This window comes from Sinocyclocheilus anshuiensis, unplaced genomic scaffold (genome assembly GCF_001515605.1).
Source record: "Sinocyclocheilus anshuiensis isolate Anshui unplaced genomic scaffold, SAMN03320099.WGS_v1.1 scaffold179, whole genome shotgun sequence".
Taxonomy (NCBI): Eukaryota; Metazoa; Chordata; class Actinopteri; order Cypriniformes; family Cyprinidae; genus Sinocyclocheilus; species Sinocyclocheilus anshuiensis.
The window spans coordinates 1665692-1680050 of NW_015549577.1; the positions used below are offsets into that span (position 1 = coordinate 1665692).

A 14359-nucleotide genomic window follows, 5' to 3' on the forward strand; every position below is an offset into this window, starting at 1 on the left:
CAATGTATAATTTTTTTCTAGTTCATATAAGTGGATACATGTGGTCAGATACTCTCAACTCACATGTCTTCGAGTCCATGTCTTTAAGATTGAGATCTTTTTGTCTCCTCAAGGGTGGGTGGTTTGGTCAGCATCCTGGTTGCGCTCTGTGTCCTCACTGGATACTCTATCATGACTGCCAGCTTTGTCATCTATGAGGTTCACGAACATCACACAGGCTCCAAGAGACTCCAGCAGATCTCTGGCATCAGCGAACCTTTCTACTGGATCATCAACTTCTTCTATGATATGGTACTTCAGTATTAGTTGATAGATTTCAGCCTTTGAGATCTGTTGCACTGATCTGAAAAAATCCAAAAACCATGAACAAGAAATTACAAACCAGAATACATGAAATAGAGGTACAATTGGAGCAACAATAACCTTTTGTGTCTGCACCATTTTTGAGTTTTAAGATTAATATAAATGTAATTATATAATTAATTTAATATTAATAATATCCAAAATCCTTTATTTAATCCTCAGTAATAATATACAAGCCTTCTTGTAGCTCAAACAGTATAGCATGGTGCTATCAACGCCAAGGTTTTGATTACCAGGGCCAAATGCATAAATGTAAATTTACGAAAGTGTTTAATATGCATATTACATAAGACTGTTTGTATTTGTATTTAAGGTCTTTTCTATGTCATTGCAGGCTCTTTACATGATTCCCGTGGTCCTCTCGGTGGCGATGATAGCAGCGTTCCAGCTCCCAGCATTCACAGACAGGCAGAACCTCGGCGCGGTCACACTTCTACTGGTGCTATTTGGGTCAGCATACATTAGAGTCCCTTTACCACCAGAGATTTTCCTGTCACAAGACAGACGTCTCATTAGAACGGTCTCAGAGGTGATAGGTCCTCAAGGCACTAGCGCTTCATGAATGTATTCTTCAGCAAATGCTACACGTCGCAGCATTGGCAGAAGGGGAGGTTTTAGTTAATGCGTTGTCTTTCAGGTAAACACCGGGCTCTCAGCTAGAAAGAGGAGAGCTGCTCGAAGCTTTCCTGCAAGGCCTGGGCTCTGAAGAAGCGATTTTACACACTCCGTCACCCAGGGATTTACACACCCAGTTAACTGCATTGTGGAGAACAGTGAGGCCACTCACTGTCAGTCTTTAGGCTTCAGAGCTCCAGGCTGCTTGGGAGGCCCTTCATTGTGTGAAGTCAGCAGTCTGGCTCGCATTCATCTGCCTGTGAGCTCACCGGCTCTTGGCCCATAAATAACCACACATCACAGCAATCTGACCACTTTCCCTTCAACCTGCTTAACTGCTTTTGTTTAGCTGAGCAGTGTGGACTTTCCACCACTAACAATACACGTATTAAGGCCAGGGAACGTGCACATATTCACACATGTGGTACCCCCTCAGTTTAAACGCATCCTCTTCCTTGACCCCGCCACCCCAATCACCAAGAGTAACGAATAAAAAAGCAGATCATTCTGTGGAGTTGAAGAGGAAAGAGAATGCTTCACAAAGAGGAAATAGATGAACTCATTTATCTTCTGGCCTCTTAGCTCAACTGTGGAATATTTTCTCACTTTCTTTTCTAAACTCAAAGCAGAAGTCTTACTATTGCTCTTTTGTCTTCCTCAGTGTTGTAATTCTTCTCTTTAGATGTGTCTTTGAAGCTTGCCACTTACCACATTGATTTCATGGTTTCTTTTCAGCTTCTCCACCTTCCCTTGGATGTACCTTCTGTCTGCGGTATTTAAGGATACTGAGATGGCCTTCATCGGTTTTGTTTGCATCAATCTCTTCATCAGTGTCAACACCATCATCTCCACATCCATTCTTTACTTCCTGGGTCAGCTCAACCAGAATGACCAGGTGAGAGAAGAGTCAGAGGGACTTTAATATAACCATTTTCACAAAATAAAACAATAAAACATCAACATTTATTTTTAAATAGAAATATTAGCAACTGTTTTGATTGTAACTTTGATCAATTTAATGCATCCTTGCTTAATAAAACTGAAAATTTAATAAAAAAAATCTTACTAATAATATAATATAATATAATATAATATAATATAATATAATTAATATAAATACATTTTCACCAGGCAAATAAGATGATTAAATAGACCATAGATCATTCTTCCTTCTCTAACTTGCTTTCACTGTCCATTTCAGAGCATCCAGAATGTGTACCGTACCATGAGCAACATATTCCTAGTCTTCCCTCAGTTCAGCTTTGGCAATGGGTTGATGGAGTTGGCACGGGTTGACATGCAGGTGCAGATCTTGAGTGTTTTTGGAGTGGATGCCTACAAGAACCCCTTCAGCATGGATGTTCTGGGCTGGATGTACATCTCCATGTTCCTGCAGGGTTTCATCTGCTTCACGCTTCGCCTGCTATTTAACAAGACACTCCTGCGCAAAGTCAGGTATACCTGAGGCTCTGGCACTATGGATTCAAAGTGACTGGCACAGTGGTAAAGTTTTTACATTTGTTGTGCATTTGTGTATTTCTTCATAGATGCTGGAAGAAGAACGTTGTTCAGAGCTATAGCCCCAATGAAGATGAAGATGTGGTGGCTGAACGTCTGCGTGTGGACCGTGGGGATGCGAGTGCCGATATTCTGCAGGTTAATCATCTGACTAAGGTGTACCAAAACCTGAACAAGAGGGTACAGGCGGTGAAGAGTCTGTCTGTGGGCATCCCAGCTGGCGAGGTCTGTGCTATTTGTATATTAATATTTATTATGAGAGCATTTACATGCACAATAATATTCCAGTATTAAAAGTAAACATAAATTGGCATTTGCAACCCATTTTACTTCCTTAATGCAATATACACACTACCAGTCACAAGTTTGGATTAGTTAAGATTTTTTAATACTCGGTGAGCATAAGTCTCACAAGTTTGCTTAATATTTTGGTGGAAACTGTGATATACACCTTTCAAAAGTTTGAGGTAAGCAAGATTGTTTTATAAAAAAAAAAATTAATACTTTTATTCAGCAAGGTTGCATTAAACTGATCAAAAGTGGCATTTATAATGTTACAAAAGATTTCTATTTAAAAAAATTTTCTCTTGAACTTTGTATTCATCAAAGACTCCTAAAAAAAATGTATCATGGTTTCCACAAAAATATCAAGCAGCAAAAACTGTTTTTATTAATATCATTATTAATAATTGAGCACCAAGAATAACTGATAATAACTGAGCACCAAGTTAACATATTAGAATGATCATGTGACACTGAAGACTGGAGTTATGGCTGTTGCAAACTGCATTGCCATCACAGGGATAAATTACATTTTAAAATATCTTAAAATATTAAACATTTAATTACTTATTATTATAAATATTAACATCTTAATTATTATAAATATTAATATCTTTATGACTCGGTAGTGTGTTTCCAATTATCAATCACCATAAATTGATAATTGATTTTGTGCATTGAGAATTGATTGGATTGCGAAACGTTGGTGTTCCATATTAGTATTAGGATTTATAATACTCAGAGTCCAGAAATGTGTACTAAGAAAGTACATTTGGTAAATTCAAATCAATTTCAAACATTAAACAAAATGACAAAATCAATAATATTTTAATCAGAATATTTTATTTATCTAAAAATGTGTATGTAGATGTGGTCACAGAGGGGAAATGCAGCTATATATTCCCAGAAAGTCTTGTTTAAGGCACTTGGCATATGCTGTGCTTCATTATATTTCAGTTCTGAATGATTTTTCATAGAAGATTTATTGAGCTGTTGAGAATAATCGATGACAGCAAAACATTCAATGTAAATGAATGGAAGGTCAATATCTTCCTTAGTGCTTTGGATTGCTGGGAGTCAATGGTGCAGGAAAGACGACTACCTTCAAGATGCTGACAGGAGACATTAGCCCCACCGATGGCTCAGCCAAGATCCGTGACATTGATGGGTACCGTTTATTTTGTTTTTTTCTTCCCTTTAAAAAATCTTGATCTGGTACTTTTACTGTTGCTCACCATCTTTTTCTGATGCACTCAGACTCTTTTACTAAACATTTGTGTTTGGTTTCATTGCATGTTCATAAATCTCCCTGGCCTGTGTCCTCAGGAGATTGGTTGACATCATAGACTGCAGGAGAGAGGGCATAAACATTGGTTACTGCCCTCAGGTGGACGCACTGGATGACCTCTTGACTGGAGAAGAGCATCTCTATTTTTACGCCCGCATCAGGGGCATCTCTAAGAGGGAGATTGACCGGGTAAGGTCACAGCTGTATCATTGTCTGTTTCTTTCTGGCAAAGGCCAGTTTCTTATCAAAGTGACCTACAAAAATGCATGTTTTCTGTTGTGATGATACCTGTACATGGTTTTTACCAAATTTACTTACATTTCAGAATTTGATAGTCAAATTACCAGTTTCAAGAACTCAAAGTTTGGGGGCAGTAAGATCTTTTTTTTTTTTTTACAATTAAATTGATCAAACGTGATCAGTGTATTTATGGTGTTACAAAAGATTTCTATTGCAAATAAATGCTTTTCTTTTGAAATTCTATTTATCAACAAATCATGAAAAGAATTGTCATGATTTCCACAAAAATATTAATCAGCTGATTAATCATCACAACTGTTTTCAACATTGATAATAATAATAATAAATGTTTCTTGAGCACTAAATCAACATATTAGAAATATTACATGATGAAAGATCATGTGACACTGAAGACTGGAGTAATGGCTGCTGAAAATTCAGTTTTGTGATCAATAAATTACATTTTACAATGTATTAAAATAGAAATCAGATGTTTTAAATTGTAATAATATTTAAAGGTATCACTGTATTTACGGTATTTTTGATCAAATAAATGCAACCTTGGTGAGGATAAGAGATTTTTTCAAAAACATTAAATATTTTACCGACCCCAAACTTGAACATTAGTGTATTGTTGTGTGTGTGTGTGTGTGTATATATATATATATATATATATATATTTAAAATAAAAGTCACACATGCACAAGTTTAAAGGTAGTCAACTGTCAGTAAGTGCTTGCTGAGTGAGTACTTTGCTGATATAGAGAGACTGGCATCATTAAATTTTGTTATTTATTTTGGCATCAACTTGATTCGGAAATGCTGGTATGTTTGACATCCCTTATTATGTGCAACTGCATTAAATGTATTTGATGATTTGAAATAAGAGGCAAGAGATGAAGTGAAACAGGCAGCTGTCTGTTAAATCATGTCACAACCCACTAACATCATTTAAGACTTTAAGAGAGATTTTGCATCTGTTTTTCGTCAAGTGGTACTCGACCCTGATTTCATCTTTCCACACACATAAAAACATGTCAGGAAATGGAACAGTCATATTGAAAGGACCGGCATATATTTTGATTGAGATGCTGCTGTTGCCACCAGACTTTTTAACTCTTACCTTCACCAGTTTTACCCATCATCGACCCACCTGGAAATCCCTGCTGGACGTCTCAGTAAGATGCAAACAGATCTTAGTTTGGTATAGTCCGAGTATTGCATTTGACAGGAAATGGTTGGCTCTCCTCCACATTGATTAATGAGGAAGCTAATTAATCTTGCATTCTCTCAGGATTATTGGTAAAAAGCACTTCTATAAAACTTGCCTTTGGCTGCAGATGTGAACTCTTTATCATTTTTCCTAAAGATCGAAACACTGGTCTGAGGGAATATAGCTTGCATAAAAAGTTGCAATGTCATTTTAGCAACTTATTATGAAAATGTGTTAAGTTGGAATAGTGTTCCTATTAAACAATGACTTTTTTTTTTTAATGTGTTATTGTTGGCTATCGTAGCTTTATTGCTTTTATAAAGCAGCAACAATGTCAATATGAGAAAAGACACCAATGTTCAATAAATAGGTACATGTACGGAATAAATGAGCTTCTAGATCAAATTTTTGAGTCAAAGGCATCCATTTTGGTAATGCAGAACCAGCTGTGCTGTTCTCAACAGCTAAATCGTTGAAGATTTATAGGAGAACTGTTTAGAAGATAAATCACATTGGTTTATGCCTAATTTCTCTGTATTGCATCCGCACAATATTATGATCATGAAAGCTTATGTTTGAACTGAATATATCAACTCCATTATGATCAGAGACTGTGACGCATTTATGACATTATGAGCACATGACTGTTAATGCATATACCTTCCTGTCAAGCTCTTTCCCTCTAAAGTAATTTAGGGTTGTCTCTACTGATACTTGGTTAGCCTGCGGAGAAAGAATCTGCAGGCTAACCAAGTATATAATCTATACAGTCTTAGAACATTCTCCCAGGTGAGTCATCCACAGAAATTGCGAAAAGGGAGTCCCTTTGTAGATAAAAGTCAAAATAAAGATGCTTTCTATTAAGCTTTCCAGCTACAGTGTTTGATTATAGTTGTTACATTTTTAGAAATCCATTGTTTACTCAACCTCATGTTGACTTCCGTTCTGCCAAGGAAATGCTTTGAAGAATGTTCATGCTGCTTTTGTTTATACAGTGAAAGTGGATGGTGACCAAGGGCAATATTTTCAGGGAATAATTTATTCTGTTTCTAACACAAAGTTATCGATTGGCTTCAGAAGACTTATCATATTAATAGTAGTGTACAAGTCATATAGACTACTTTTGTGCTGCTTTTTTCCCTTCTGGAGCTTGACAATCTTTGGTCACCATACACTTTCATTGTAAGAAAGAGAGCTTCCTGAACATACTACACAAGTTGTCCTTTTGTATTATGTTAATAGAAAGAAAGTCACACAGGTTTTATATGACATAAGGGTGAGTAAATTATAGCAGAATATTAATGTTTGGCTGAAGTAACCCTTTAAATCTTTAAGTAAAGTTGATATGAAGTGCAACCGGCACCCTGTAATGATGATGTTACCCTTCTATAAAAAGGGCAGAGAAGGAATTGACTTAATCTATGAATAGCATCAGTCATTTTTTGGCTACCAAGGCTTTGTGTAAAAGCTGCTGAAACTTTGGAATGGCTTTTGCGGTTTGGCCCATTAACTTGCATTAGAGGATTTAGAGGAAATGGCTGGTAAATTTTGATGTCCTGAGGGAAGCGTGCAGTACAATGCCGACCCAAAATGATGATCTGTAGGTGTGTGTAACCCCTGTTAGATGGAGAGTACTTTATGGTTTCTTGCAGGTTTATGAGAAGCTATTTAAATTCATAGAATGTCTACTTGGATCCTTTGATGTATGAATCCGATTAGTTAAATGAATGCAGAGCCCATGACATGCTCTGTGTGGGGTCAAATGTCAACAGGCATTTAATCAAAACATTATTCAAAGTGACTCATTATGATGTCAAGACCACACTGTTAATGTGTTAGAACAACTTTTTAAGCCTTTTTGGGGACAATTATTGATTTGTAAATCAAAAATAAATTGCAGGGAAATTATGACTGAACTATAAGTGTGTAACGTGTTTTAATATAAGGCTGCTTGATTTGGGGGGTGAATCCAAGTGTGATTTTTTTCTGATTAAAAATTGCAATTTTTAAATGGCTTGGTTTGCTGTGCTTGTTTGTTTGTAGGGGTGCACAATTCGGCTAAAAAGACTGAAATTATATATCAATTTGACTATATAATAATAATAATAATAATCATTATTATTATTATAGTAATAATATTAATATATAATATATAATAAACTAAAAATATTAAACAATAATATATTACTATTGTAATATTTCACTGTAGAAAAAAATTAGTAATAATCATAATTTTATTTTATAGTACAGATGTAAAATTACAAGAGTTATATTTGAGGCTGTCTTAATTTCTTCAAACATGAAACCATCAAGCTTTTGTTTTGACGGGTAGTGCAGTATAATTATTATTTATTATATTATATTTTACATTATTAGTAGTGTTTAAAAGGATTTGAAGAAACTCCAGTAAACCACATAACACCCAAACTACCACCAAATACACCTTAGCAACCACATACTTTAGCAACGCCCTGGCAACCAACCACAACACCCTAAAATTGTGAATTTTGCACGTGTAAGCAGCACTTACTGTATGTTTCCATCAGAAAATCAAATTATCTGCTTTCTTATCTAACATTCCATTATTATAATACACGCTATGAGAATCTCATTATTTGATTTTTTTTTTCTTTAGGTTGTGAACTATCTGTTGAAAAAGTTGGAGCTGAATTACCACAGAAACAACACAAGTGAGAGCTACAGTTGTGGAACACGCCGGAAGCTGTCGACAGCCTTGGCCCTGATCGGAAACCCTCAGATCCTTCTCCTGGTGAGTAAAAAATGCACATTATGCTAAGCTGAGACTAGTTACTGTTGAGTAAGTCATAGAGCTACACTATAAATCACTGTATTGCATGTTGTCTTGAGTGTTTGCTTAGAGGAGTTTGAATGGGTAAAATGTTGCACCCTTATTACAAACACCTCTGAAATGCGTCGGTGTGCTGTTTGGCCAAAGTCTCACAGCACATCAGTTATTCTGACTTCAAATTTTGGCTCGGTGCATTGCACGATTGCATTTACCTGGAGAGTGTGTGGGTTTTGCATTAGGTTTTTCTTTTGTTCTGTAAGCACAGAGAAACATCCCACATGTTTCTTACTGTACATGTCTCCTCTAACCTCTCAGGATGAACCCAGCTCTGGAATGGACCCACGTTCCAAACGTCACCTTTGGAAGATCATCTCTGAGCAAGTGATGGGCAAATGTGCTGTGGTCCTGACATCACACAGGTATGATCACTTCCTCCAAACAAATAGGTGGTAGTAATGACACATTTAGCCAAAATCGAGTCTCTTAGACCAGGGGTTTTCAAGCTTTTTGGTGCTAAAGACATTCAAATATGATGATCCTCTTTTAAATATGAGGGACATCTTTTGTAAATTATAAAGGTAGCTACATATTTTCATGTATATAGACCTATTTGTGCTGAGAAAAATATTAAGCATGATGATCTTATAAAGACAATAACTGGCCTTTACATAGTCATTGTACTAAGCAACCATCTATTAGATGTTAGATGTATGAATTGAAGAAAAATATAAAAAATTATATGCAAATGCATTTGTATTTCACAAAACTATATGAAGATTTATGCTAAGGCTGTCATTAGAGTAAAATCAATGCAGTCTCAGAACATTCTTTAGAAAATGAAAGGAAAAATAAAACCTAAATATGTATTTTTTTTAATTATTGAAATAAATAATGTGCGTGTGTTTATCATATATATATATATATAAGTATATATATTCTGATTGGCTGGCAGGTATGCATTATAACCATTTAATGCACAGGTAGTTCCAAGTCAGTTTAATCAATCGTTCTATAATGCACTGCTTTAACTGTATATATATATATCCAGGCAATTTTTTTTTCAGTGTTGCTGCATTTTGCCTTTATAGTGGGCTTCTGTATTCAATTATCAGTGGAAACTAGATAAAATGAAAGTTTGTTAAGACCAACTTTGACTATTGGCTTTACTAAGCATTGCCTGAAACTTTAAATTGATTTTAAAAAGCTTTGAAGTTTGAAGACAGTGATATATTATATGCTAAGATACTATGTATCTCTTATGGTATGTGTGATCATTAAGTATGGTGCGCTTCTACAATACGTTTTTGTCAGTTTTGATGGGTTTGAGAGAGTTGAACAGAGAGTTTCAGCAATGTGTATTTGTGTCCTTCAGCATGGAGGAGTGTGAGGCCCTTTGCACCCGTCTGGCTATAATGGTAAAAGGACAGTTCAGATGTCTCGGCTCCCTACAGCACATCAAGAACAGGTCAGTGGCTTATCTTTCTCTACCCTGTGTTTCCTCCTACCAATTATTTTCCTTGGTTCTCTCACGTCTCCTTTTGTTTTCCACACTTATTGTTGCTCTGGAGCCTGATATCTCCTGCAGACACTTCATAATTTTGTCCCTGGTGATAAAATAATCTCTGTTCATCTGACAGGTTTGGCAAAGGATTCACAGTAAAGATGTACTTAGCTGGAGCCTCCTGTGATGTAGATATGATCAGTAACTTCATGCAGCAGAATTTCCCCAGCACGTTCCTGAAGGTGAGAAACCGAGCACATCATAATGAAGTTAAAGTTATTGAGAAGTTGAAGCTGAAGTTATTTAAAAGTACAGTATATTGACTTGACAGCAATACGCCGTATCTCATTTCAAATGCGTTTACATAAGTCTTGAAGGCACAGCTGCAAAATAAAACAGCAGGGGTCATGGGTCAGAGAGAGTGTGGAAATGGTCATAAAAATCTATGATGTGACCCCATTAAAGTGTATTTTAAAGTGTATTTTTGTTGTCTACTCTAAATTAATATTGTCCATCATCTTTCTGTCCATGAAGGATCATCACTCAAATATGGTGGAGTACCATGTGCCTGTTGCTCCCGGTGGTGTGGCTTCAATCTTTGGTCTGTTAGAATCCAACAAAGCTGTACTGCAAATCAAACACTTCTCAGTCTGCCAGACCACTCTGGATGAGGTAAGATACATAAGATGATTGTGGTCATTATTTATTTACCCTCATGCTGTTGTTCTGTGAAACACAAAGGTAGATCTTTTTTGTCTGAAGAATTTTCACACAGCTCTTTTCAATACAACTGCAGTTCGTAGTGATTTGTCAAGCTATAACAGACCTATAAAAGTAGTCCTTACACTATATCGTATACCTTTTGAAGTCAGTGTGCAAGGAAAAGACCAAAATACACTGAAATGTGAATAAATAATGACAAAATATTACTTTGTCTAATAACTAATAGTGAATAAAGGAATTAAAGAGTAAACAAGTGAGTAGTTCTTGAATGCTTAGTGAAGGAAGTGGAGAGAAATGAAAAGAGACACAGAGGTGGTGGTGTGGAGACTAAACGATTGTCTTGACTTGTCTCCTTAGGTTTTCATTAACTTTGCCATGGGGAAGACGGACACAGACGAACAGGAAGTCACTGAAGGAACGGACATTGACAGTCTAGACTCGTACAATGCTTTGGACCAATGAAATACTTGCACATTATACCATTCAATGAACCTCAAAAAAAGATATTAATTTAATATGTAAGAAATCTTTTATAGGCTATATCATATTTTAGTGTTGTGATTTTAAACTATTTTGCATTGAATGATAAAGTGGCCAAATATATTATGGATAGTTATTGAGGATTTATATGAAAATTATGTGTTAATTTACTCTTTCTGTTCTTCCACACTTGGGTTGAAATATTGATCAACATTCCATGACCTTTTTATGGAATTTGGCTGCTATTTGTATCACTTTAAAAGGGTTAATATGCAAGTTCAAGTGGAAAGTCTGCATTAGTTTACATAGTTTGATGCAATTCATTAATCTTTCATTTGTCATCAAACAAGTCCACTGCTGCTTTCAAAGAAAATGAAGTCATTTATTTACTAAATTGTTTGAAATTTTATTAGCTCTGCCAGATATATATATATATATATATATATGTGTGTGTGTGTGTGTGTGTATAGTATATATATTTTGTACTGTATACTGTATTATATATATATATATATATAAATCAAAATATAAATAATTTACATAAACAACCATCAATGTGTTACTCAACACAGAATTAAATATGTGTACAGAGTAAAACATAAATAATTTACATAAACAACCAACAATGTGTTCCTCAAAACAGAGTTAAATATGTATGCAGAGTGAAGAGTCCATCCTCTTAAATTGCTGGCTGCATCAAAGCAGCTCGTTTCTGGGGTTGATATAAATCACAAAGACCTTTTTGGCTTCAAGGTATAAATGATTCTTCAATGTCTGCACATCTTCACTCATTAATATTTTCTCTGAAGGCACATCTCTTGTGCAAGAATGTACTAAATATTTCAATGGCCCTTTCCTCTGTTTGCTTCAAGGCACAGTTCCTCTTTTAAAAATGTACCAAGCTTATTTTTTACATTAAAGCTATTTTTCACATGCAGTTGTTGGGCGTTTGTCTTATTGAATGTAGTGCAATTGGTTCTTTATGTCATGAGTTGAGGTATGCAATTTCTTTGCATAGAAAATTGAGCGCTGTCGAAATGATGAACTATCCAATGTCCAGACTGCATTTCAAGCATGTTCTGTCTTTTCCCTTTAGATATATAGTGTCCCACAGGCAAAGTGGGACACTTTCTGATAATTTTTCATTGGTGTCATTTTAAAATATACCATATTGTTAACCCCGCACACAACAGCATTTTAAAAGGCTAAATAACTCCACTACATTTTACAGATGGATTTTTTAAAGCAAATTTACATAAAACATAGTCCAGACTGAAATAGATATAGGGTTAGAAACTACTTGAGTTAGTAAATTAAAATGGCAATTATTAAGTTCACTATTCACTATTGTACATTTAAGAAAATCAGTCAATCACAAACTACCTATGGTAGTTAACTCAATAATTTAAAATGATCAAGAAAACATGTTTTGATAAAATATTTTGATTTTATTTGTAAATACATTTTCCATTTTTATTAATTTTAGGAGCACTAATAGTAAAAATTATGCAATTTTGTATTAACTCATACATTCACTTCATTGCAATATTGTGATAAAAACAAAAACAAAGGGCGAATTCCAAACGGAAGTGAGCATCCCTATGCCCTACTCCCTTCGAAGGGCAGAGCCCTTGAAGTGTGTTCTTTGAAAAATAATGGAAGGCCCGCACTACTGCACTTCATAATTAAAGCCCCAGTTGACCAATCAGAGCGAAAGTTCGCTAAGCTCCTCCTCTTCGCTTCCCACGCTGTTGGAGTGACTTTCTTTCAAAACAGGTCTGTAAGAAATACCGTGGTCGCTGTCTTGCTTTATTATTATGGATCAAGAAAGATAATTCTGTCATACAGTCAAACCCTGTGACATGAACCAGGACTGTATTTAAAATGACAGCTGTGCGTTAGTTTCATAATGAATACACCATAAGTTGGCTTGTCAACCGCCATAAAATCGTAGAAGAAGAAGTTTCATAATGAAAGCAGCTCAGACGTCTGAACACGCCAAAAACTTTCTGCCCAGTCCAAGTCATTGTGGTTTAATGTTGCAGCTTTGCAGGTAAAGTAAATTAGAGATGTTTGTTGCTCCCTGCCTTTGAGTTTATTGATTCAGATCATGCCGATCTGAAACGGCAGCTTATTTGTGGACTGCAGGTCTATGTCATGAATACCTCAAATAAATATACTCTTAAAACTGTATTTCATAAGCAGTGCAATCGTAATGAAAGTAATCTCCATGTGCAACAATGACAGCTAAGCAGATATATTCTAACAGTCAGAGATAGATATTCAGATAATGATTCAACTCTCACGCTTTCTGCAGCACTTTCCTACAGGTGTGGACTTTGTCTCAAACTTACACTTACCTTCCCATGATACTCTTTTCTAATCATTCATCATCCAGGTTTGAAGTTATTTTCCCCATTTTACACTTTTCTTCATATGTGCCAGTTTCAGATGTGGTTTTATCGTTGAAACTCTTCTTTAAAGGCCAGCGTCTCAGATGAAACTGGTGTTTGGCGTGTGCTGATCATTGAAGCTGCCAGATGAGCATTGGTGAAGAGTCTGTTTCTCAAGAGACTCTGAAGTTCTTTCCTTCTGCAGTGTTGTGCATCTGGGCGGTCCACTTCACTCTTTGTCCTGGTTAAATACAGTTTGCTTTCTTCTTTCAAGGCAGTGATACATGCGATAGCCTTTATCTCTCAAATAAGCAATAGACTTATGAACTTCTAGAGAAAGCTGTTTCTTTACAGCCCTTTTTGAAGCCAAAATTGGAATTTCTACACTTCGTTGAGTAGCACAACCTTTTTAAACTGCACTAAGATAATAAGAAAGGATTCTTTAGCAATAAATTAACACATTACAGTGCTAAAGAGTGAATTAATGCAGTGTTGTCTTAGACTGCACTATTGGCTGCTCAAAATGGGTCTTTTCTACACAAAGATTGAATTACAAAGCTACTGTTTCAAATGGTAATATTTTGCAACTTTATTATGGTTTCACTGTATTTTTGATTATTTAAAAGGTACCTTGGTTAACAGAAGTATCACTTTCAAAAACCATATAATATTCTTTTATATCGTGTGTGTGTGTGTAATATATGTATATATATATATATATATATATAATGTGTGTGTATGTATGTGATAAATATGGTTTATATAATGTATACATTTGTAATTATGATAATTATATTTAATTATGATAAATATAATAAAAGTATAAATATGATAAATAAATTGATCATTAATTATGATAAATAAAAAGTAGACATTTATATATTAAAAAATAAATGTGTGTGTGCGTGTATAATAAACAATTCTATTTGTTTAT

The 14359-nt window shown here is 35.2% G+C and overlaps 1 protein-coding gene across 1 annotated transcript in view; it reads left to right on the forward strand.

The window, feature by feature from the left end:
* The window catches only part of LOC107657499 (uncharacterized), a 76190-nt gene extending 65131 nt beyond the window's left edge, over positions 1 to 11059 (forward strand). Inside the window, exons 65-77 of the mRNA XM_016445603.1 lie at positions 114 to 291; positions 698 to 813; positions 1714 to 1873; positions 2180 to 2433; positions 2526 to 2721; positions 3837 to 3946; positions 4105 to 4255; positions 8155 to 8289; positions 8644 to 8747; positions 9701 to 9793; positions 9966 to 10071; positions 10364 to 10501; positions 10910 to 11059. Coding sequence (XP_016301089.1) covers positions 114 to 291; positions 698 to 813; positions 1714 to 1873; positions 2180 to 2433; positions 2526 to 2721; positions 3837 to 3946; positions 4105 to 4255; positions 8155 to 8289; positions 8644 to 8747; positions 9701 to 9793; positions 9966 to 10071; positions 10364 to 10501; positions 10910 to 11014 — 1846 coding nt within the window. The 3' untranslated portion in view covers positions 11015 to 11059. The remainder of the gene's footprint in view (positions 1 to 113; positions 292 to 697; positions 814 to 1713; positions 1874 to 2179; positions 2434 to 2525; positions 2722 to 3836; positions 3947 to 4104; positions 4256 to 8154; positions 8290 to 8643; positions 8748 to 9700; positions 9794 to 9965; positions 10072 to 10363; positions 10502 to 10909) is intronic.
* Positions 11060 to 14359: the final 3300 nt, after the last annotated feature.